Source organism: Papaver somniferum, chromosome 1 (assembly GCF_003573695.1).
Source record: "Papaver somniferum cultivar HN1 chromosome 1, ASM357369v1, whole genome shotgun sequence".
In the NCBI taxonomy this organism is placed as follows: domain Eukaryota; kingdom Viridiplantae; phylum Streptophyta; class Magnoliopsida; order Ranunculales; family Papaveraceae; genus Papaver; species Papaver somniferum.
The window spans coordinates 83,157,378-83,180,017 of NC_039358.1; the positions used below are offsets into that span (position 1 = coordinate 83,157,378).

The following is a 22,640-nucleotide window of genomic DNA, read 5'->3' on the forward strand; positions in this document are numbered from 1 at the left end:
GTCTTAGGTACTGAAACAAACAGGAGGACATTGGTAGATCCGGAGATCCAATGAGAAGGGAAAATGGTCCCTTATTTGTTTTCACACTCCTAAAAAAAGATCGAGTACTACAAGCCTATAGCCTTATCATCATGAGTTTTGGAGGACTATGTTAATGCATGCAACAACAGAGATAATAAAGGACCACCAGCCTGCCATAGCTTGCTTACTTAGCTGATAAAGACGGTACAGGAACAACCACAGTTTCATAGTACCGTTTTATTGGCCAAAAAAGTAGAAAGAAGAGAGAATAACAGTAAGTATGATCCAACGAACATCACCGCATACAATTAATTAATATTTGATTTGATGAGCCAACCCAACTGAAAAGATTTTCATAGATCTAGGATTCTCTCAATAATAGAGTCAGGTTTCCCTTTTTGTGGTAGACACACTAGACATAGAACTAATGACAGCAAATATATAGCTATGGCTAGCCTAGCTAGCAGCAAGTAATCAAAGTAACTAGTTGGTAATCTGGTTAATTTTCTGGTATGCCAAGAGAAATATGCACTTAACCTTAACCTTAATTAGTGAAAAGTTATCATTAGTTTATGATTTGGTCTACTTGGCATTAGTTTTGTTTGATTTTAAGAAGAATATTAGATGTGTCTCTAGAAAGACATGCACAGTAAACTTATTCATTATGGTTTGCCGTAACGGCCGATGCATATCAGCATCCATTGTTGACAAGCATGTTCTAAATTGAGGTTAATAATTCTCAACCTACAAAGATAGCCCAAGATAGAGCATTGAACTAGCCTTTTGAGGTTCACACTAGACCCCCTATATTTATATAATAAATTATTAAGTCTAATAAGCATATATTACTGTTATACCATGATATCATGCTTCAAAAGAAAAATGATAATATCATCATCATTCATATTATATTTAAAGAAAAGACAGTATGTGGGGAAGGGAGTGTCCTATGTACAAACCCTAAAGAAGGTAAAGTCCTTATCATTCATAATAGTATTAAAATCTGACTACATTTGTTGTTGGCTGTGTACTGATTCTAAGGACACCACCCCTAAGACAAGGACATATCATAAAAGCATCGTCATCTCTCTCTGTTTAACTTTCTTTGGGGAAAGAAAAATAAAAATCCCAACTCCTCTTTAGAATAGCCATGAGCTGTAGTGATGTTGCCGTGTGTGTGTTTTTCATGCATATAGCAGTAACTATTTAACTGATTGATTACTGTACCTGATTAAGTAGTTTACTGAAACATTTTTACATTTCAATCCAATCACAAAAAAGGAAACAAACCTTATGGTCCCTATCTATCTCATCTCAGAATGACATCAAAAAAGAGACATTGCCATCAACTTGCTTAGTTATTGGGACATTTGCATCTTACAGCTAAAAATGGCAAGTTAGCACTTACCAATAACTAATTAAGAATTGAATAAAATAAAACTACTAATTAATAATTTCACAGAATTAAACTTATTTATACATTTTAGTTTTGGTGTGAAGTTACTCAACAACTAAGGACTAACTGCCCTACATAAGTGATAATATCTAAGTAGTACAAGCAAAAATGATTTGAACAACCTAAGAGTTCAAATCATAATTAAAACATGCATTATATTGCTAATGGTAGTATTAATACTGGTTATGTAAGCTGATGGTGAATAGTCAAGGAGGTTTCATAGGAGAGTGATGAAAACCATTGTTGAGCAACCAATTCTGAGGTTTTAGTATTTGTTGATGATGCGATGAGAATCCTGATGATGCTGCAGATGAAGTTGCAAAGAGTTGCTGCTGGTTTGTAGTACCTGAAGGCCACATATTACTAGTATTGGTAGTAGTAGTAGTATTGCCGCCTCTCATCCAACTACTACCAGCTGATTGTTGTTCTCCGGCTGGTGCTAGAGAAAGGCCAGTTGCGCTACCTAAACTCATATGTCGGCCTCCGTCGTTGCTAGGACTATTGCTGCTCCAAAACTGAAAGTTTAAGATTAGACAAGATTGTGAACTGATTGCTAATTGAAACAACAATTGTGAAAAGCATAGTCATTGAGTGTATAATGTACTCACTTGATATTGAGGAGGTCTAAAAGAGGGTGATTGTAAAAACGGACGATCATATCTTTGCATTTGATGGTGGTCATTCATCTGCTTACTGTTGTTATTGAGAGAGATCGGTGGTGTTTGAATATGAGTATTGTTGAACATTTTCATTGCTGCTCTCTGATCATTGTTGCTACCTTCTCGGCTTGGAGGGTTGCTGCTTATCATTGGTTGCTCATCCGGCAGCTGAGTTGAATATGAACCGTAATTAGTTTAAATTAAAAAGTGCTAATTATTATTATGGAGTGAGGGAAACAAAAACAATATTTACCGTGGACCTAAATCCTCGACCGCCATTTCGCCAATCTCCTTGTTCGAATTGCTGCAGGGGTGAAGCATTAGCACTTGATCCATAATCATCTTTGGATTCCAAGCTACTATTTTTTGAAGATGATGAACTGCCGAGACTCAAATCAAGATTATGACTACTGTCTTTACCTAAAATTAGAAAAATGTCACATTAAGCTCACCAGGGTGACATGATTTTGAAATGCACATGTATATACAATGAAAATTTAAGATTACCGGAAGGATTTAGCACACTTTCATAAATACTAGGATCAAAGTTAGTAACAGCTTCTTTTCCGTTATATTTGATTGCAGCTTTGTCATAAGCCCTATAAAATTGAGTTTCATAAATTCAATGCAATTATATCAAAATTAACAAAAGCCATAGTTAATGGAGTACTAATCAAACGCGACAAATGAACATGTATTTACCTTGCTGCTTCAACTTCTGTATCAAAGAGGCCCAAATATACGTATCTGTGCAATGAAGAACTTTTAAGAAATGGGATAAAATCAATAAGTTAACAATAATTGAGCTTAAACCGACTAATTTGCAAAGAAACAAGAAGGAAGTACTTTTTGCCTAAGAATTGGCCCATGCGAGCTTCCCACCGACCGCATTTGTGCAAAGTAACACCTCTATATTTAGAGCTTCCTCTAGGAAAACCGGTACTTTGACGGCGAAGTACATGAACGAACTCCTCCTTTGTTAAATTAGTCATCTGTTTGAATTATGTCATTAAGACAAAAATGTAGTATGTATGGGATAGTAAGTAATATGGTAGAAATGTAGGAGATACAAAAATGAACTAGATGGGTACCTGTTTCAAGTCATCTTGATAATCGTCAAGACTGAAATTAATATCTGCTTCAGTTCCACGAAACTTGATAGCTGCTCTATCATATGCACTGAAAATGATCAAAAGGAAAATCTATCACTGATTACTTACACATAATCAGATTGTGAAAAGAAGAAAAAAAGAGTGCAAGTGTGAATATATATAATAAGCTTGGAGATTAGGGCGCCTTACCGAGCAGCTGCGTGTGCCGTGTCAAATCCGCCTGTACAACAACCACAAAATCACACGCAAACACCCAATAGTAAACGTAAGCAAAAGACTGTACAATTTTCAAAAATAGAAAAACTCAAACATTCCAATTTCTGCAAAAAATAAAAATCATCTGTAAATCCCATGAATAAAACATACCCAGATAAACTTGTTTTCCACAATCCCTGCATCAAAAAAGAAAGAACTGATGATCATAATGATTAAGGAACATACATAAGAAAAAACAACTAAGGAGAACAGTGAACGTTATCCACAGATTTGTACTAACCATATGTGTGATTCCCAACGACCGGTTCTTCGATAAAATGTAACACCACGATACTGTGAACTTCTAGACCTAGGTCCTCTTCTACTTTTCTTGTTCATCTGTGCTGGTTGTTGTTGAGAAATTGTTGACGCTGATGATAATTCAGTCCCTGTATTCCCACCGCCACCCACCGACGTCCCGGATTGACAAAATCTAACACCAACCCAATGAGCTCTAGGCAAACTTCCTCCTCCTCCGTCCATCTGTGCATGATCTAACTCAGGCGATGATGATGATTCACCCACCGGAAAAAATTGTCTTGTGACCGCAACTTCATCTGATGGCTCGTTATCAGTTGAACACTGAACTTCTTCTCCTTGATCTTCTATTTCCTCCTCCTCTTCTTCTTCTTCTTCTTGTGTTGAGGACATAGAAAAACCAAAGATCTTACTGTTATTACTATTATTGTTATTATTATCTTGGTTATTTCTATAATGATCACTACAACTAGTTCTTTTCTGATTGGGTCTAGATTTTTTTACCGATGATCCAGCTTCTTCAAATTCTTCTGATCCTGTTTCTTCCATATACACAACTGAAGAACTTGAATTCTGATCATTATTATTTATAAAGGAATTATTACTTAACCCTTTTTCTTTCTCCTCTTCTCGGCCTCCTCTTCCATTAGCAGGTGAATCATTTAGATCCCACATACCTTCTTCTAAAACTTCTTCTTCCACAAAATCACCTCTCGGTTTCTCTACGAAGATCCAATATTTTCTCACTGATCAAAACCCTGAATCTACCCTTGGGTTTTTCATAGAAATGAATGACGAAGCTAATTAATTTCTATGATCTTCCTTTACTGTTCCTCACGTTTCTGTCTCTCTCTATATATATATATCTATCTATCAATTTGATTGTGTAAATCCTGTTGAGAAACAAAACCTAGGAGGAGTTGAAGAAAAAGGAGGGAAGATGTGCAAAATAATTAACTTCCAACAACAAAATATCCCCAACTGTCTAAATACAGAAATAGCAGCTAGACTAAACTAAAGGGAACCAATGGGGTTTCAGAGGTTTTTATTTACTTAGATTATTACTGTTTTCCTTTGGTTGTTTCTTTCTTTAAATCAATCATTCAAGTTTGTGTCACTTTCTTATTTTTTTCACCATTTGACTCTTTTTCTACTTCGGCTTCTACTAGTATGGATTCCTTTTTCTTTCTCTTTTGCAGAAAGAGGAAATATGAAATTATTGAAATCAGGAAAATATGTTGATATTGAATAAGAGGTTTATACTATAAACAAGTCACTTGCAAGTCACTTGGTACGTAAGTAAAAAGGCTTTGTATTCCCACTTACACCTTGGCAAAGTTTCACGTGAAGTAATTTAATAGCGCGAAATTGGGTCAATTGTCCAAATATTTTTAAAACATGGTTCTAATGGACGAGTAAAAATTAGTATGGGTGAAATGGACACCAAAAAACTAATAAGAATGAATTTGGATTCATCCTGGCTTAAACTTAAAAAATAGCGAAGGTGAAACTGGATGCATCCTAATGTAAATTAAAAATAAGAAAAAGTATTTGAAAAAGGGTAGGATGAAACTGTTTACATCCTGCCTATTTTTACATTCGGAAAATGAGTCATTTGTCCAAATATTTTTAAAATACACAAAATTGGTTAAAAAGATCAAAATCAACAATTCCTGGGTGAAATGGACAGTTAGATTTTCATACTGTTTAAATGGACAAAAATGTAAAAATAGGCAGGATGTAACCGGTTTCATCGTGCCCATTTTCAAATATTTTTTCTTATTTTTAATTTACACAAGATGTATCCAGTTTCATCCTTGCTATTTTTTAAATTTAAGCTAGGATGAAACTGGTTTCATCCTTACTATTTTTTTTTTGGCCATTTCACCCAAACTATTTTTTACGCGTCCATTTGAACCGTGATTTAAAAATATTTGGACAAATGACCCATTTTCCGTTTAAAATATGGTTCAAATAGACGAGTAAAAATTATTATAGGTGAAATGGACACCAAATAAATAAAAAATATTTGAAAATGCATAGGATGAAACTGTTTACATCCTTGCTATTTTTACATTTTTGTCCATTTAAACAGAATCAAAATATAAATGTCCCTTTCACCTAGAAATTGTTGATTTTGGTCTTTTTAACCAATTTTGTGTTTTACATTCTCGTCCATTTAAACAGTATCAAATTTTACATGTCTTTTTCACCCAGGAAGTATCGTTATTGTGATTTTTTTTTTACCTTACATGATACTTCTCTTCGAGCTAGATTCACCGATTTTTTTTCCCCGCAAATATTCCCGAGAAGGAATCGTTCGACAGTTGTTTAAAGATTCTAGCATTGGGATTATAAGGATGTAAAGTTGGCTAGGGTATTTGTATCTGTCGGTGAAATTCTCGGTAGCTATTTTTCGGTAAACCTGGAGTTTACGCTTCTCTTCTTCTTCGCTCACTAGCTAATCTAACCTCTTCGGGTGATCTAAACTCAAGAATCAAGTTGATGACATGTCAGCTTGAATCAATTCCTATCGCGGTAATTCAAGTTTATGCGTCTAATAGTTGTCCACATATTGATGAGTCGTTTTTTTTTTTGATAAATCTCATAAAATTTAATTCATAATAACATAGAGATTATATGGATTTCAAAAGCATCAAGATCAACATTCAAAATACAATTAAAAGGTATTAACAAAGAATAATTCGTGAAGAGAAGTAACGAACTACCGACAAAAGTACCGAGCAACCTGAAGATTGAAAGAATTGTTTTTGGAATATAATCCAATCATTTCAATAGGTTTTTCTTCTAGGAAAAAAAGATTTTCTCATAAAAAGAGAATAATATGCCCATTAAAATCACAACGAAACACCATAAGAGCGCATAAAGAATCTCCACAAAGGAGAAGACACAAACAAAAAGACCAAACAAACAACAAAAACACCATAAAAATCTTTTAAAACCAATAGAGATTGAAGCAAAAACTTAAACCACTCAAACCAAAACTACTAGATAACTAAGGAAACGAGAAAAGATCTGCTCAGTTCCGTCCCTAAATGGATGAAATCTGAACAGTAATGGTTAATGGTGATGAAGTTTTTTTTCCTGGTTTTGGAGAAGGAGATAGAGAGGAGAAAGAGAGTAAAAAGAGTCTTCGAAAGTTTTTAGATTCCAACTCATAAGGTTAAATATGATAGTTTAGGATTGATGCCCCCAATAGTTGAACGCAAAAGGTAAAATTTCGATGCATCTAACCATTATGCGGAATAAACTTGATTCAAGATCACGTCCATGATACCCTTTGAAAGCCAGCTTGAATCAAGAAAAAAAGGCGACTGTTTTGGCATCTTAAATGTTGAATTGGAGAATCATAGAAATTAGCTTAGGCAAAAGGGTTATTTTACAGTTTATTACTATTACATCACCACATATAAGAAATGATTTAAGAAAAGTTGTTGGTAAACCGTGGTTTTATACCACTCCAAAATCGCCTCTCATATGGGAGGGACTCAACCTACCTCATGATGGCTTTCCTGGGTGCAGACTCCACTCCTTGAGTGGTTGGTTTTGGAGGTGGTTAAAACCACGGTCTGTCGAGACCATTGATGCAGAATCAGTCCTAATCTAAAGGCGGATGATCTTTTTTTTATTTTACATGTGGATTATTTTGCAGCTTCTTACTAAAGCATAACCGCATATACCGTAATTTACGTGTAGTGATCTTTTTTTACTTTATATGATATTTCTCTATTATATCGTTATTCAACGCGGTTATTTTGCAGTTTTTTACTAAAATATCTCCATATATAAGAAAAAATTAAAAATAATACGAGCTGAAATTTCGTTTAGAACACTGAGATACAAAAACATACATTCAGCTTACCTTTCAGTGGATCGAACTCTTCTGAAATCCCGATCAGGCCACTCAAATATATCACGTGCAACTCACATACCTTCTAGTAGTATTTACTGCTTGGACCATGGTTTCCACACTGCTGGACCAGCTACCAATATGATCTCACCTTTTTTTCTTTGATCGGTGAATAGGAAAAGATTCATTGAAAAATAGGTACTTAAGGGGATACCTCAATCCAATAGGTTCTCACCCTTTAATCAAGCTTAGTACGTCCATGATTGTTGTTAGTACTATTGGCGTGTTAAGAAGTGATCATTTCAGTGTAATGATCATTTGCATATAGTTTAAAATTAGTTAAACTGTAAGGAACCTCGAGTATAATTGCCTGCACAAGGATATACGTGATTCGGCATGATTACCTACGTCCACGGGGGTGAAATATGAATCTTATTATGTGCTCACGATGATACAATGATGATAATGCTTAGCAAATACACAAGGATAATTTCACTCAATCTTTCTCCTTTCTCACTCACTTAAAGAACCTGCCTTTCCTCATTAACTCGTTGGGTATTTATAAGTAAAGGTCTATTATACAACCATATTACAGTGTTGGACTTTCCTAACATATTTGTTATTCCTATTGGGTGGTTATGACTGAGTTCTTCCGACGCTCGCCTTCTGGTAATGTATCTTCCAATGATATGAGTGTCCCGAAGTCGTTTCGCATATTGATGTTAAACCTCCCGATTATCCATGCATCATGTTGATCTTCTGATGTCAGGCCCACCTTGATCTGACTCTTCAGTCTCTGCGCATGTTTCATCAGTAACATTTACTAATGCTTTGTCGCCTGATTCAAGTAGGAATGTCGATTCTTCTCGACCCCTTCATCTATCCTTCGTCCGATTGGATGTGGTAGATATTTGGATTACTGCACCTAGACCCTTGGGGTTTGATCTGATGCTTCGCCTTCTAGTCTTCACTTGGTATTTCGCAATCTAGGATGTTGACACTTGCATCAGCCATATATTTTCTCCTACATATTATTTTTTTTTGAGAAAAAAATGGCAAATTGGATTAAAATATAACTCTCATCAAAACGATGAAAGTTAACAAAAAAAAAGAGATACAAAAATTAGCTGCAACCAATAACAGCTTCCCAATTACAAATTAAAGTGCCCAAAATAAAACCCTCAAATAACTATTTCCTCCTACATATGCAAATAACAAATTTTGTACTTTTGTAAGAAGCACGGTAATTACAAAATATCGGTGCTAATACCGCCATTACTATCCTCCCTGTCCTGTGAATATGCAGACACCGTTTTTACCCTTAGATGAAAATGAGAAATATCTACTCGGGTACTTAATAATAACGAGACAGGCTAAAGTTACCATCTGTGAAGAAGATGCAGCGATAACCTCAGGTAAAGTAATTAAGCTTTTGCGAGTAACTCTCTGCCAAAAGTAAAACCATGGTATTATATTTGTCGTGTGCCCCCACAACGATGTTGTGTTTTTTTTTATTTCGGCTTTTATAAGATTGGAATTAGTACACAAAGTGGATGTGTGAGTGTGATCAGAAAGAGAGAGGTGACCTGTTTAGTGTGTTCATGAAAAAAGTTGGAGAGGACCACGTAAAAAATGAAATCATGAAGATTTCGATTTCGATTGTGAGGACTACATCGAAAACAATCTCTCCTTTTCTTTTTTCCTTTTTCTTTTCTTCTCACAGTCAGTTGTTCCTTTTGTATTTGCCATATTTTAGCGACCTGACATTCAAATCACAACTTGCAAATTAACGTTTACATGTTTCAACGTCTTTGACTAGAGCCTTTCATTAGTTTCACCTGTGTTAAAAAAAAAAAAATCTTTCGACGGAAAACCAAAAATAATGGTCCCCATGCAGCATGGTGGATGCTTCATCAATACCATGGTGTATGCATGGTCAAGATGACTGAGCCGGGGACCAAATGAGATAGTTGGGTCTAATCAAGGACGAAGGCTTAAGGGTGAAAAAAAAAACTTGTGCGAGCATGAATCACGCCGTCGACATAAAAAGTATGAAGTTTGGATTACGAGACTTTTGCCCGAGTTGGCATTAAACAAACACCCAACTAACTTCTTTTTTGTTTTCCGTATGAACACGCTCATCATCATAGCTTACAAATGTATTCTAAGACCAGTTGAACACATAACTGTCAATATTATGTTCGGGTAGACTGCCATTTTCCACTCGAGTGTCGTCGATTCCTCGTCAGCTATAGACATACATACTATAATTAAGCTAGTACACGGAGTTGGCCGTATGTTAACACCAGAGGTTGAAGATTCAAATGTTGAATTTCCTAACGGGCAACTTGAGTGAGATTAAGAATGTGTTTGTTTTTTGCTAATTCGGGATCCGGATCCGACTCGGTCCGAGTCAGAAGTCAGACCGTTTGTTTTTTATTTTGAGTCAGATCCAGATTCATGACTAGGACCCGTTTGAGTTGACTCATGGGAACAAACCACTGACTCATATTTTTGAGTCAGATGAGTCAGATATAACTAAAAAAACAAACATATTGAGTCAGATTCAGATGAGTTAGGAAAAAACAAACACACTCTAAGATTTTCATGTGTGGATAAAAGAAGTAAATGATTTTGAATCATGTCAGCCAACAAAAAGAAAACCTAGCTTAATTGGGGGCCCCAAAAAACAATTAGGGGCCTCCCATTAAAGGACAAAAAAGGTCATTAAAATTCAAATTGAGTCACCCCTTAACCAAAATATTTTTAAATGGCTAAATTGTCCCTGAATGATTAGTATTAAAATTTAATTAAGTTAAGTTAATTAGTGTGGTTAGATTATGTTAGATTAAACATAGATTTTAGAATCATTTTTTTTTTTTTTTTTGTTTGAGTTGAGAAGAAGAAGATGAGGTTTTAGAGGAAAATTTAGGGTTTTTAGAAGTGAGTAATTCAAGTAGGGAAAATGATGTTGGGGAAGGTTCAAGCAACAAAGGTGATTGTGTTGATGGTAAGATTATCTTAAATTCTCCCATGGATTGGATGTATGTCACAACACAGAGAAAGAGTCGTCAATGTCGAGTGATGTATACCCCAACGACTCTAGAAAGTCGTCAATGTATTGACACCAAAAAATGACGACTCAAACCTGCAACTTTTCCAGCTTATGAAAAATCGTCAGGGTATTAAAAAAATTCATTGACGACCCTCAACAGTCGTTAATGTTTAGACTGTTTAAGTGACGACTCTAAACTGTCGAAGATTCATTAATGGCGGAAATGTACGACAGTTTTGGGTCGTCATAAAAATGATCAATTCCCTGACGACCCTTTGGAAGGGTCGTTACTGTTTTGGTTACGCATTTGACGACTTAAACAGTCGTTAATGTTTTAGAAATGTCGTTATACACTGTCGTTAATCTCTAAAAAGTGTCGTTAGTGTATGACAGTTTAGAGTCGTTATTGTTTTGATCATGATGTATATGACGACCCTAAACTATCGTTAATGTCGGTGAAGGGTCGTTACTTGAAAAAAAATATTAATCAAGGGTAAAAGAGTATATTCATCTTCCGATTTTTACACCCCTGAAAAATTTCGGGGGCAAAAAGAATTTCATGAGCCCAATTAGAAGTTATGGCCCCCAATTAAACTAGGAAAGAAAAGGCTGTGTGAAATGGGAATAATAATAATTGAGGGAGAAGTAAAATAAAAAAAGAAAAGAAGTAATTTCCAAAAGAGTCCAATCCAAGACTACTGGAGAGAATGCCAATTTGCCTCTTTGATACATCTAAAACCACCAAACCCCCCACCCCACCACCACACACACACACAATCACCTCGTATTAAAGCCATTGTCTCTCTGTCTGTCTTCACACACTCTACAAGAGTGAGTGAGAATCAAAACCTTAAAATAAAGAAAAAGAGAGTGAGGGAGAATCATCACCGTCGGATTCTTGTACTAGTGGTGGTGGGCTTTGGAGTTAATATCAGTAAGGACTCTTGGATGAGAGGAAGTGTCAGATCAGATGATAGAGAGATAGAGAAAGAAAGAAAAAACACAAAGATGGAAATGATCGAAGAGACTAAACAGAGCACTGTGTTTTTACTGTGTTTTTACTATATGTTTCAACGTCTTTGACTAGAGCCTTTCATTACAAACAACGTCATATCCCACTCACTGCATGCACTCAAGATATATTTGTGTTTCATACTTTCACTACACTAGGACTCACTTCACCCCCAAACTCACCAGCCAAACGCATCAGATGCCAAAAAGAAAACAGAAATTAGATGGAGAAAAAAAAAGAGAACAGGAAAATCCAATAATGGAAGGAGAAGGACTAGGCAAATGTCTTATCTTTCCCCAAGTGGTAAAAACTCACAACCACAAATTATAATGACAGAGAGAATAGAAAATGAATAATAATATGTTAGATTTTATGATTTGATATGTGAATGAATGAGGAGGAGGAGGAGGAGGAGGAGGAGGAGGAGGAGGACCCATAATTGGCATCCTCAAATTATCAAATACTATTACACTGTTGATAATAGTTCTTTAGATTTCATGGTCGGTCGGTCGGTCGGATCACCTTCATGTCTACTCGTACTATTTTCTTGATGGATTCTTAAATTCGAAATTTATGGCAAACATGTGAAATACGCGAAATAAACTGAATCATTAAGAGCTCTAGCTGCAGTCTGCATACATGCTAGAGCAAGTTTGGGAAAAAGAAAATGTAGGTGAATCGAGTTGAATGCGAAGTTCTTTTCTATTTTCAAATATCACAGCAAAAAAACACTTCAGTGACAGCATCCATAAGAGCCGCTTATGCTTGATATTTTCTGCCATTTCAACCAAACATATTGCATGGCCTGCAAAATCTGAGTGAGGCTTAAACTATAGCAAAAATCTAACTATTGAATTGGCTTGGAGGAGGTAAGCTACGTGAACCTAACTAAGTATGGCAAGTGCCCGTGTTGCACACAGTTATCACATGACAATTTTTCGGTGTTTGCGTCTCGTGTGTATGTGAGGATTTCTTCTCCAATTTAGGAGGTCACACGTTTGTCCTCACATCTCCATTTTCGTCTTAATGAGATTTGATGCTTTTTATAAAACTAAAACAGTGTGGTCTGGACTCTAAATTACAGTAGCATAGTACATAAGAATATGTGAGGTACCTTGTCCAATGTACTATAGAACATTGATCACAAGTGTCTGAATATTTTTTCTTTTTTGGAATAGTTACAAGAACGATTATAGGTGCAATTACATTTAGTCCCAACATTAATGTGCAATCAGTGTACATACAGTAATATATATGTGTAGGTTGTTGGGATAGTAGTAGTACTGGTGTAACAAATTTAATGTTGGCCGTTTTATGTCTCATTTGTAGGTGATAATTCTTCTTATGACCTATAAGGCGCTTGAGTCGCTTGACAAGACACGAAAGAGACTGGAGGACCCTTAGAAGGGCAAATGAACAGAAATAACTTAATGCAACTAGATTCGCATTAGGATTGGATCTTCTTATGTTATGACAAAAGTCTCCGAGTTCTCTCAAGAGAGGTATGTGATTGGTTTACTAGTTGTAGTTGGATGTGCAAGTACTATCACATATTCACATGGGTAGCCCTACAACAGTACTATCACTGGTTTGCTAGTTGTCGGTCAAAATGACAACTACATCACACATCAAAGATGCATTTAGGTCTTTTACAAGCTTCACCTCAAACAAGATTTTGGTCTAGTCCTGTTAACTTCATGTCCTCACCTTACTCACAGAAGAGTGCAATGCTACCACTCATAAAGGTGTGATTTTGGGTTTCTATAACAAAGGTTGTAAGAAACTTAAAAAAAATAAAGAAGAGCAACACATTTAAAAGTGGCAAAAGAAATCCACTTAAACAAATCACAAACAGTCATAAAAAATCCGTGACAAGCTTCAGAAATCATCCTATTACTACTGCTACCAACTAAAGATAAGAAACAAGGAACAAAAACATTGGCAGTCTATCAAAAATCCGGAGCCCTCTGTGAAAAGCAACTCAAGCTGTACTTGTCAATGCCATGTCTAAAATGTTTATTCCTAAAATCTCAGTCTCCAACAAGAAGGGAATTTAAACCTAAAAGTTGGAACCTCATCCTCTAAATTAAGTCATCAAGAGGAGAGGGTTTCATTCAAGGACAGTGAAGCTAGTTGATCAGTGGGACTGCTAGCTTGTTGCTGTTGCTGCTGAACGTTCCTCAGCACCTCCATTGCCTCTGCTACTTTCGCTTTGAGTGCTTCAGGAGATTCCAGAAGGTGCAAAACTTCAGTCTGATCCATCTCCAAAAGCATTCCTGTCACCTTAGCAGCCATTTCATGCTCCAGCTGATCAACCAATGGGTATAAACTTTCTCCCAACATCTACAAAAACACAAGTAAAAGTGTAAAACATCGGACAGACTATTTCACACCAACTCGTGCAGTGTAATTATTATGTAAAAGAATATCTACAAGTACTAGGTTTAGTTGGTATACAGTTCTCTGCTGATCAGGTGATGCATTGGCAAGAGCAGTAGCTAGGGCACCAATAGGGATAGGTTGTGAAACAGCATCTCTCATTGGGATTCCAGCCATGTCATATGGAACCGACAACATGCCTCCAGCAACGCCTTGCATTGGACCTTCAGGCATGTTACGGCCAGGAGGGTATCGGTACATACGACCACCCCTTGGTAGCATCTGCACAAGAAAAAATTAGCATTATTAATGAACATAATTACCGGCTTGCAACTCCCAATGCAAAATATATGTTATCTAATACAACCACGGACCTGCTGAGGCATGAGTGGTATTGGCTGCTGTGGTTGTTGCAGAGGCCCTGCTCCACCACGTCTGCCTCCAGGGCGTTGACCTTGCTGACCTTGCTGAACCATTGGAACAAAGAAGTTTGGCATTCCACCGCCACCAGGTCTCATTCCGGGAACCAGCTGCTGCTGGTATCCAAATCCAGGCTGGAAATTTATGCATTATACGGGAAACAGGCTGTTAGGACACTACAGACAGACAGTGCCATACATATCCAAACATGTACGTGCATTAAACAAAATACCTAACTAGTTACAGTGCATGAATGAGGATTCATTTTTACAGACAGACAGTGCCATACATATCCAAACATGCATATGCATTTAAACAAAATAACTAACTAGTTACAGTGCATGAATGAGGATTAATTTTTACTGCCCAGTCAGATTACGTATAAGGAAACAACATTAATTGATCAACAATTATCATCTCATTTGAAACCTTTATCTGTATGCTAGAGTGCCTATCATCTACCCTTGACAACATAGGTAAAAACAGATGCTAACGTAATTGTGCAATCATACTGACCAATGACCAACTTAGTCACAAATGTGGAAGCAAAGTAGGTTGTACCTGAGGAGGCATGATAGCAGGGGGGCCTTGACCGTAAAATATTTGTTGCCCAAGTCCTGGACCACCAGGTGGATACATGGGCATACGAGGAGCAACAGAAGGCGCAATCGCTACTGGCCGCATTTGTGAAAATTGTGCCTGTGAAAGCAATTAGCAAATTTCATTAAAACATGCCTAGACTCCATAAACAAAGAAGTAAATATCAACACCTTAAAGCCTAAAATATCAACAACTTAAAGCCTAGACCCGGTAAACAAAGAAGTAAATTGCAGCTCTTGGAAGCATGAACAATGGTATTGCACTAATTGAAAGAGGTGTACTCCTTGCTCTTATCCTGGAGATAAAACCAAGGGAGTAGACAACACATATCACCAAGAAAGTTTATATAATTGTATCCATTATGCATTCAATCAACAAAATAAAATAGGCTTTACCTGCAACCTAGCTCTCCTGTCTTCTTTTCGCTGTGCAAGTGCAACATAAAGAGGCTTGCTTGCAATCATCTTGCCATTCATCTCCGCAAGCTACAATGTAGAAATACAGATAATTCAGGTATCACTTAATTGCCAAATTATAGAATGATATGAGCAAATATATAAAACTTACAGCTCGAGATGATTCCTCAGGTGTTGAGAAGGCAACAAATCCCGAACCTCTGCTAATGCCATTAGGGTCTCGCATAACCTATTAATTCCATAACAAAAGAATTATAGAAAGCAGCCTATATGTCCCAGACAAAAAGGAAGACAAGAAAAGATAACCATAAAGAGAAATTTTCTATTCAATTCCCAAATTACGGACCTTGCATGATGCAATGGTTCCAAACTCAACAAACAATTCCCTAAGCTTGTCATCATCAACACTATCGTCCAAGTTCTTCACATACAAGTTGACCCCTTGAAATTTGTCTACCGTCTCCTTCATAGTGTTAAATTTTTCCTTTAGTTCATTCTCCCTTTCATTCTTTTTCTGTGCCTTCCCAACAAACCATTCCTTATCTTCAATTTTCTTACCGTTAAGAGCCTCAACAGCTACACCAGCATCCTCTGTATTCTCAAAATTGACAAACCCAAAACATTTTGATTTTCCATCCGCATCCCTCATCACCACAGCACTAGTAATGGTACCGTATTCACCAAATACTTTCTTAAGTTCATCATCTGTTGTCGACTCAGAAAGATTCTTCACAAAGACGTTGTTGAACTTTACCTTGTCCGATGACATGTCTCTTTCCTGCTTACGAAGGAAAGGTCCAACAAAAACTGGTTTATCATTCAGCAGCATACCATTAAGCTTATCTATGGCCTTTTGGGCAGCTTCCTCAGTATCATACTGCACAAATCCATAACCTTTTGACTGGGCAGAACCATCAGTGGCTATCTTGCAAGACAGAATGTTTCCAAAAGCAGAAAATGTTTCATGTAGTGCTTTGTTGTCAATTGCTTTGTCAAGATTCTGAAACATTATTAAAATAGAATAAAAAACGAGTTAGCAAATAACTACATAAATTTTGACACAGGTGCAGAATGTTATGAGTTCCATTTAATATTCACTTGCAGTATATGATGAAATACCTTGATAAAGATATTGGCAGTCCCACTTCTACGAATGCTAGGGTCACGATGAGAATACATGATTCTGATAGGCTTCCCATTGAGAGGATTAAAGTTCAGCACGTCCAATGCCCTTGCAGCTGTAAACAAAAAGAAGAAGCTGATCAGATGTCAGAACAAAAGCATAGAAGCATGCTTTGTGCATTTGCGAGCTGAATAATCTCTTCTATTGCAGGGAAAACATTTAAAGAAAGATAGTTCATAATTTAGAAAGTTTTCATAGTAATTTAGCATAGCTCATTCTGTTTTCCTTGCCCCATTTTCTGTTTTTTCCTTTAAGAAGCTGCTTCATTACCACCAAAAACATTTCTGGTATCAGGTAGCTAAAATAAAAATATTAACGCAATGAATAGTTCTTGCATAAATGGAATGTCAGATGTCAGTGTTTAAGTTAATATAAAACACCAATATCTGATGAAACCATTCGGCCAAGTCCACTATCAATCGAATCCTAAACGGCATTACAATGAGCTACTGGATATTACCTTACAACTATATTGACCTACTCTTTTCAAATGAAATATGAACGCATTGATTAGCCCTTGCACAAATGGAATGTTAAATGTAACTGTTCAAGTTAATATAGAGCATCAATATCTGATGAAACCACTCGGTCCATGCCACTATCAATCGAATTCTCGACAGCACTAAAACGAGCCAATCAAAAATAACCTACAACTAAATTGACCTACTCTTTTCATCATAGCAGAATATAAGCAAAATAACCACATCTGGAAGAAAATCGCAGGAAAAACTTAAGGCGGCGCCAGAACTATAATTAAGTTAATCTAATTTAAGTTCTACCAGTCTACCACAACAAGGAAACCAATTCTAATCAATGAAATCTACCAGTCTACATTCCATAATAAATCATGAAATCTACTACGAAACAAATCTAAAGTTCCTAAAAAGAAGTGCTATTCACTCAACATTGAGTTAAATTACCTAACAATACAATGAAACACTATCCAAATAAATTTCTAGGTTAAACAAATGAAATAAAAGTGGAAAGAGACTAACCATCTTGGGTATTGCTATAGTTAACATAGCCATAACCAAGGGATCTTCTGGTACTCAAATCCCTACAAACACGAACAGAAACAACAGCACCAAGTTGACTGAACATATCATAAAGCTGTGAATCAGTTACATTCACTTCAAGATCACCAACATACAAAGATGTTGATTGAAATTGTCCAGTATTTCCAGCTCCATTTGGTCCAGCTAGTGGTGGTTGTGGTTGAACAACTTGCACTTGAGCAGCCATTTCTCAAACTTTTTTTCTTTTTCTTTTTCTGATTTTTTTTTCTTCCCTCTCCTCCTTATTTGACTCAAACCCTAGAAGGAAAAAATAACTTCAACCCTTGAAAATGATACTCAAAAACAAGAAATTCCGATAAGTAACTTGACTACTGTAAACCTAATTTTGTAGATTTTTCTGGTTTTTTTTTAGATTTTATGGATAGTATAGGTAGGAGAGGGAGCAAAAATGGAGATCCTAACGAGAGTGGAATTGAGGGCAGCCAAAATGCACCGCAATGGCGCTGTTCGGACCGTAATGCTTATATATGTTCATGTAAAACCCTAATTTTTTGGCTTTGTTTGATGCAATGTTAAGCCGTTGGATTCTCAATAGTACTTTCTATGTGACGTCATGGAAGTGGTGATGTGATTAGATAATGAATCAACGATCTGATTTCAGATAAGGTTGATTACGTATTTGGACGAATATGATTCGGTTTGGTACACGTGAGAGCTCTTCTTGTGTGATTTACTTCTTGTGTGATTTAGGGTCAAGCAGAAAGTTGCAAAATTGGCAACGGCTAACTGGGCAATAAAAAAACGGCAAAACCTCAGATACGGTTCTGACTTGATTCGACATATTTAGATGTAGAAATTAACGTTTAATCCCAAACTTGTTGGTCCAAATTCAAGTCCTCCCTCCTCAAGCCTAGTATTAGGAGGTCCAAATTCACCAAATCATGAACGAGTTAGTCCAAATCTTAACGATTCAGTCCAAAATCTTTTTTTATAATGCCAAAACGACCCTTATTTAGAAAATGTATACCGATTTGATTCTAGATCATTTCGTCGTTGTTCTCCGTGCCATGGCTCTGCAGCGAAAACAAACATAGGTTTTAGTTGTTCACCATGTTTCGTCTCGATTACTCCTATCAAATTTCTTTGATTTATATCTTAATCTCTTGTTCTTTCATATCTAATTTTTATATGAAACCCTGGAAATGAGAGAGACGGCACCAAATCGATGATAAGGTTTATGTACAGATCGGTGAAAATTCAGAACTTTTGTATGTGAGATTCAATGTTCCTTTGATCTATTAGTTTTGATTGATACCAAGAGTTTTGGATATTCTTCTGAGGAGGATAGTTAGACGAGATTGTCTACCCAAAGGATCTGCTCATGAATAACTTTTAGGTAATTTGATTTATCTTTAATTTTATGTTTATTGTTTGGTTTTTATTAGGGAATTTAATTAGTTGATACAAAATGTCAAAAATTCCACGGTTTTTCATTTGGATATTTGTAGCAGCGGGTTGTAAATCTAGTTGTTGTGTAATCCTAATTTGAGATGGTAGTAAAAAAAAATGGTATTGTTTTGATTGGGCGGAAGGGATTCGAAATTTAAATGGAGAATTCAAACTTCCTCACAACATATGTTGCTTTGTAATGTGCTTAGTTGGAAATTGGAATCATAGATATATTAAGTAAAGATTTTTAGTTGGAGTATTATTTATGGATCTCTTAATTTTTCATTAAGTAATTTTCAGTACCCATTAAAAGTTCAAGCATATTTTACTCTTGTATTGTATAGATACTATTCCGATCACAGTTAATATAATTCTGACCATATTCTTATTCACCAAGGGGGATTCTGGTGCTCTGGATATACAAATCCATTAGGAGATAGCCTTAGTAGAGCATGGTTGATTTCCATTCCCTTGTAGATTTTGGGAATTACTTAATAATAATCGATTGACATAACGTGCAAACTTTGGTGGGAGGTTTTATGTTGGTATTACGTTATAATAATAATAGTAAGGGAGATAAAATGGTATGGTTGTTGTAAAAGCGTGCCTATCCACATCGTCTGTCCATTTGTTTCTACTTAGATGGACTTTTTATACCCAACCTTCGTGCATATCAAATTGTTTAAGTTTGGACTTTCAATGTAATTGAAGTCTCATATACCAGTAGGTATCTTGATCAAATCTACGTAGCATTTTAGGAATTTATGGATAATTTTTGAAATGGATCAGTGCGACTAATTTATGAGTATTACTTTCATATGGTTTTTTCCTGGTTTGTTATTAATGGTGTAGTCGTATTGGGATTTTTGTATTAGGGGATTCAGGTACCCAATTTCTTTTAGGTAGCTTACTGTATGTATTGTCGTATTTTAGTTTGTGTTAAAAATTTTGATCTTGTGAATCCGCGCTTATCTTTTTTTCTTTGTTTCAGTTTGGGGAGGTAGATATATATTGATAGTTCATTGGTTGCTAGCCGCTCTTATGTGGTTGAAGTAATTGTTATGGTCAATAAAGAATGCCTATATTGGACTTTGAGAGAGGATTTAGGTAAAATGATTTTGGAATTGGTTAATAAGAAGCGAGATAAATTTGAACTCGTCGTTATAAAAACAACAGGTACGTCATTTCATTTTGCATAGCTTTTGGGTTATCGTTGCTCTCAGTTTTGGATTTTCCCATAGAATTAGTTTGATATGTGTGCAACCTGTGATATACAAGAGTCCATAAGCTTATGCTTGCATAGATGACTAGGGTGTACAAACTGGTACACATGTAAAAAATTGACACCATAAGCTTATGCTTGCAAAAATTATGGTGTAAGCACTAGTACACATATGGAAAAAATGAATATTAGTTTATCCTTGGGTAGATAAATGGGGTGTACAAACTGGTACACTTGTAGAGAATTGACTCCATATTATTATGCATGCATCAATAACTAGGGTGTACGTGTGAAAATAAATGGCTCCATAAGCTTATGTTGCATACATAACTAGGGTGTACAAATTGGTAAACATGTAAAAAATTGACTTTATAAACTTATGCTTGCTTAAAACTTGGGTGTACAAACTGGTATACATGTGGATAAAATGACTCTATAAGTTTATGCTTGGGTAAATGGAAAGGGTGTAAAATTTGGTACACATGTGGAAAATTGACTCCATAAGCTTATGTTTGGGTAAATAAGCTTATGGAGTACTGTGCTGAGTTACCTTTTCTTTCTAGTTATTTAATTTTTTTTGTTTGTTTCTCTTGTAACCTCATGCACTGCCTTAGCACTCTTGACTGCAAGCAGACATTCCTGTCCCAATAAGAAATTGATGCCTCACCCGAGTATCACAGGTTTAAGACTTGTTGATTATCAATGTGTACATAATTGTACACATATTGATTCTTAATGTGTACATAATTGTACACATGTTGATTATGTGCACATAGTTGTATACATGTTGATTCTTAATGTGTACATAATTGTACACCTGTTGATCTTTAATGTGCAAATAGTTGTACACCTGTTGATCGTCAGTGTACACATGATTGTACACCTATTGATTGTTAACGAGTGCACCTGTTGAAATTCATTTTGATTTCAAATTTATTGATTAACATAACTACCTTAGGGCATCTCCTGCTTAATTATTGTGGAGAAACACTCCATGTTGTTCATTCCTATCTGTTGACACTTAGCTCGTCTTTTATGAACTCTCAAAATATTCGGCGGTCCTTGCATTTTCCCTATTGTACTGGCAGTATTATGTTGCCCACTGACCTTGCTTCAATTCTCTGTTAGGTTTCTCTTGAGAGGAATAGCAAAATGAGAGGAAATGCTCTTGAAAGACTGGTATTGGGGTCTGATGATATCACCATGTTCCTTCGGGAAACTGTTGTCAGTAAGCACCCTAAAGCCCGCCTGAATGGTCACCAGCAAACACTTCTTGTCCTTCTTACTGAGAGAAAATTCATAAAATCTAATGGAAGTTGGTCTTTTCCGTATAGCTGCCCTGTCTTTTTAGCCTTCTCCCACTATGTTCGTGATACAATCTGCTGGTTCAAGGTATCCGTGATTCAGTACATGACATTTCAGACATACTCATTTTATCTTTAGATTCGTCCCAATATTATATAATATTTTACAGAACAACTAGGAGCGATTAATTCGAGGTTGAGATATAGATCTGAGCTTTGATTAGAAAATCAAAAAAGTAGATCTTAATTGTTCTAGTTTATATGCATTAGCACTCCTTCAGGCCTCCACAAAAAAACCATATCAGTGATAATGAACACATTAGCTGCAACAGATGATTTTGTCGCCGTTGTGGAAAACAGTAGTACTATTAGCGAAACCTGCATTAGTGCTACTATTAGTTAAACTTGCATTAGTGTTGCTGATGAACATTACCATGAAGAGAATAGAAGGAAAGTACTTCAATTCATAGAAGAAATTACAACTAATATGGATACAGTTCAAACTCAAGTTCTCTCAGAAATTTTATGTTGCAATCCGCAAGTTGATGTGTACACCAGCTGGTTGTTTAGGGACTCACAAGTTCAAAATGGTAGAGCGTCCAAGCCTATCATAAGGTTTGCGAAGGTTGATGGTTCAAATCCATCTGAGTTTCCATGTTATGTTTATAAAATATGGGGTAGGTGTGTATATACTAGTGCATCTGAGTTTCCATATCGATGCATCAGTGTATTTTCCATAAAAAAGTAAATTTGGGTGTCATTATGAATAAACTGTTTCATACATATTTTGCAGGGGTGTCATATTGGTGGGACCAGTATAATTCCGATGATAAAATAGGTCTGGATATGAATGACCAATTTCATACATGTTTTGTAGATGTGTACAAAGTGGTGCATATGTGAAAAAATGACTGCAAATTCGTGCATGTATATTTTTTTTTGTACACGTCAA

At 36.0% G+C, this 22,640-nt stretch overlaps 2 protein-coding genes across 5 annotated transcripts; both read right to left on the minus strand.

Annotated features, from left to right (window-relative positions):
• Nucleotides 1-1,446: 1,446 nt before the first annotated feature.
• Nucleotides 1,447-4,798, minus strand: LOC113292609 (AP2-like ethylene-responsive transcription factor AIL5). Of its 4 annotated transcripts, none has more exons than XM_026541503.1 (10): nt 3,745-4,798; nt 3,615-3,640; nt 3,438-3,468; nt 3,228-3,315; nt 2,983-3,128; nt 2,839-2,898; nt 2,662-2,735; nt 2,390-2,556; nt 2,086-2,304; nt 1,447-1,992 (listed from the first exon to the last, which is right to left on the minus strand). In XM_026541503.1, the coding sequence occupies exons 1-10, from the start codon at nt 4,434-4,436 to the stop codon at nt 1,684-1,686; spliced, it is 1,812 nt and encodes a 603-aa protein (XP_026397288.1). In that variant the 5' UTR covers nt 4,437-4,798; the 3' UTR covers nt 1,447-1,683. The 4 variants fall into 4 exon arrangements, with proteins under 4 accessions (XP_026397288.1, XP_026397298.1, XP_026397279.1 ...); XM_026541513.1 differs by having other exon boundaries at nt 2,839-2,883; nt 3,745-4,797; XM_026541494.1 differs by having other exon boundaries at nt 2,644-2,735; nt 3,745-4,796.
• An 8,710-nt stretch (nt 4,799-13,508) lies between these two features.
• LOC113292636 (polyadenylate-binding protein 8-like) lies at nt 13,509-18,220 on the minus strand. The gene is made up of 9 exons (XM_026541523.1): nt 17,693-18,220; nt 16,634-16,752; nt 15,861-16,514; nt 15,666-15,743; nt 15,494-15,583; nt 15,060-15,197; nt 14,453-14,632; nt 14,157-14,360; nt 13,509-14,042 (listed from the first exon to the last, which is right to left on the minus strand). Exons 1-9 carry the CDS (start codon nt 17,937-17,939, stop codon nt 13,794-13,796), a joined length of 1,959 nt encoding a protein of 652 aa, XP_026397308.1. The 5' UTR covers nt 17,940-18,220; the 3' UTR covers nt 13,509-13,793.
• Nucleotides 18,221-22,640: the final 4,420 nt, after the last annotated feature.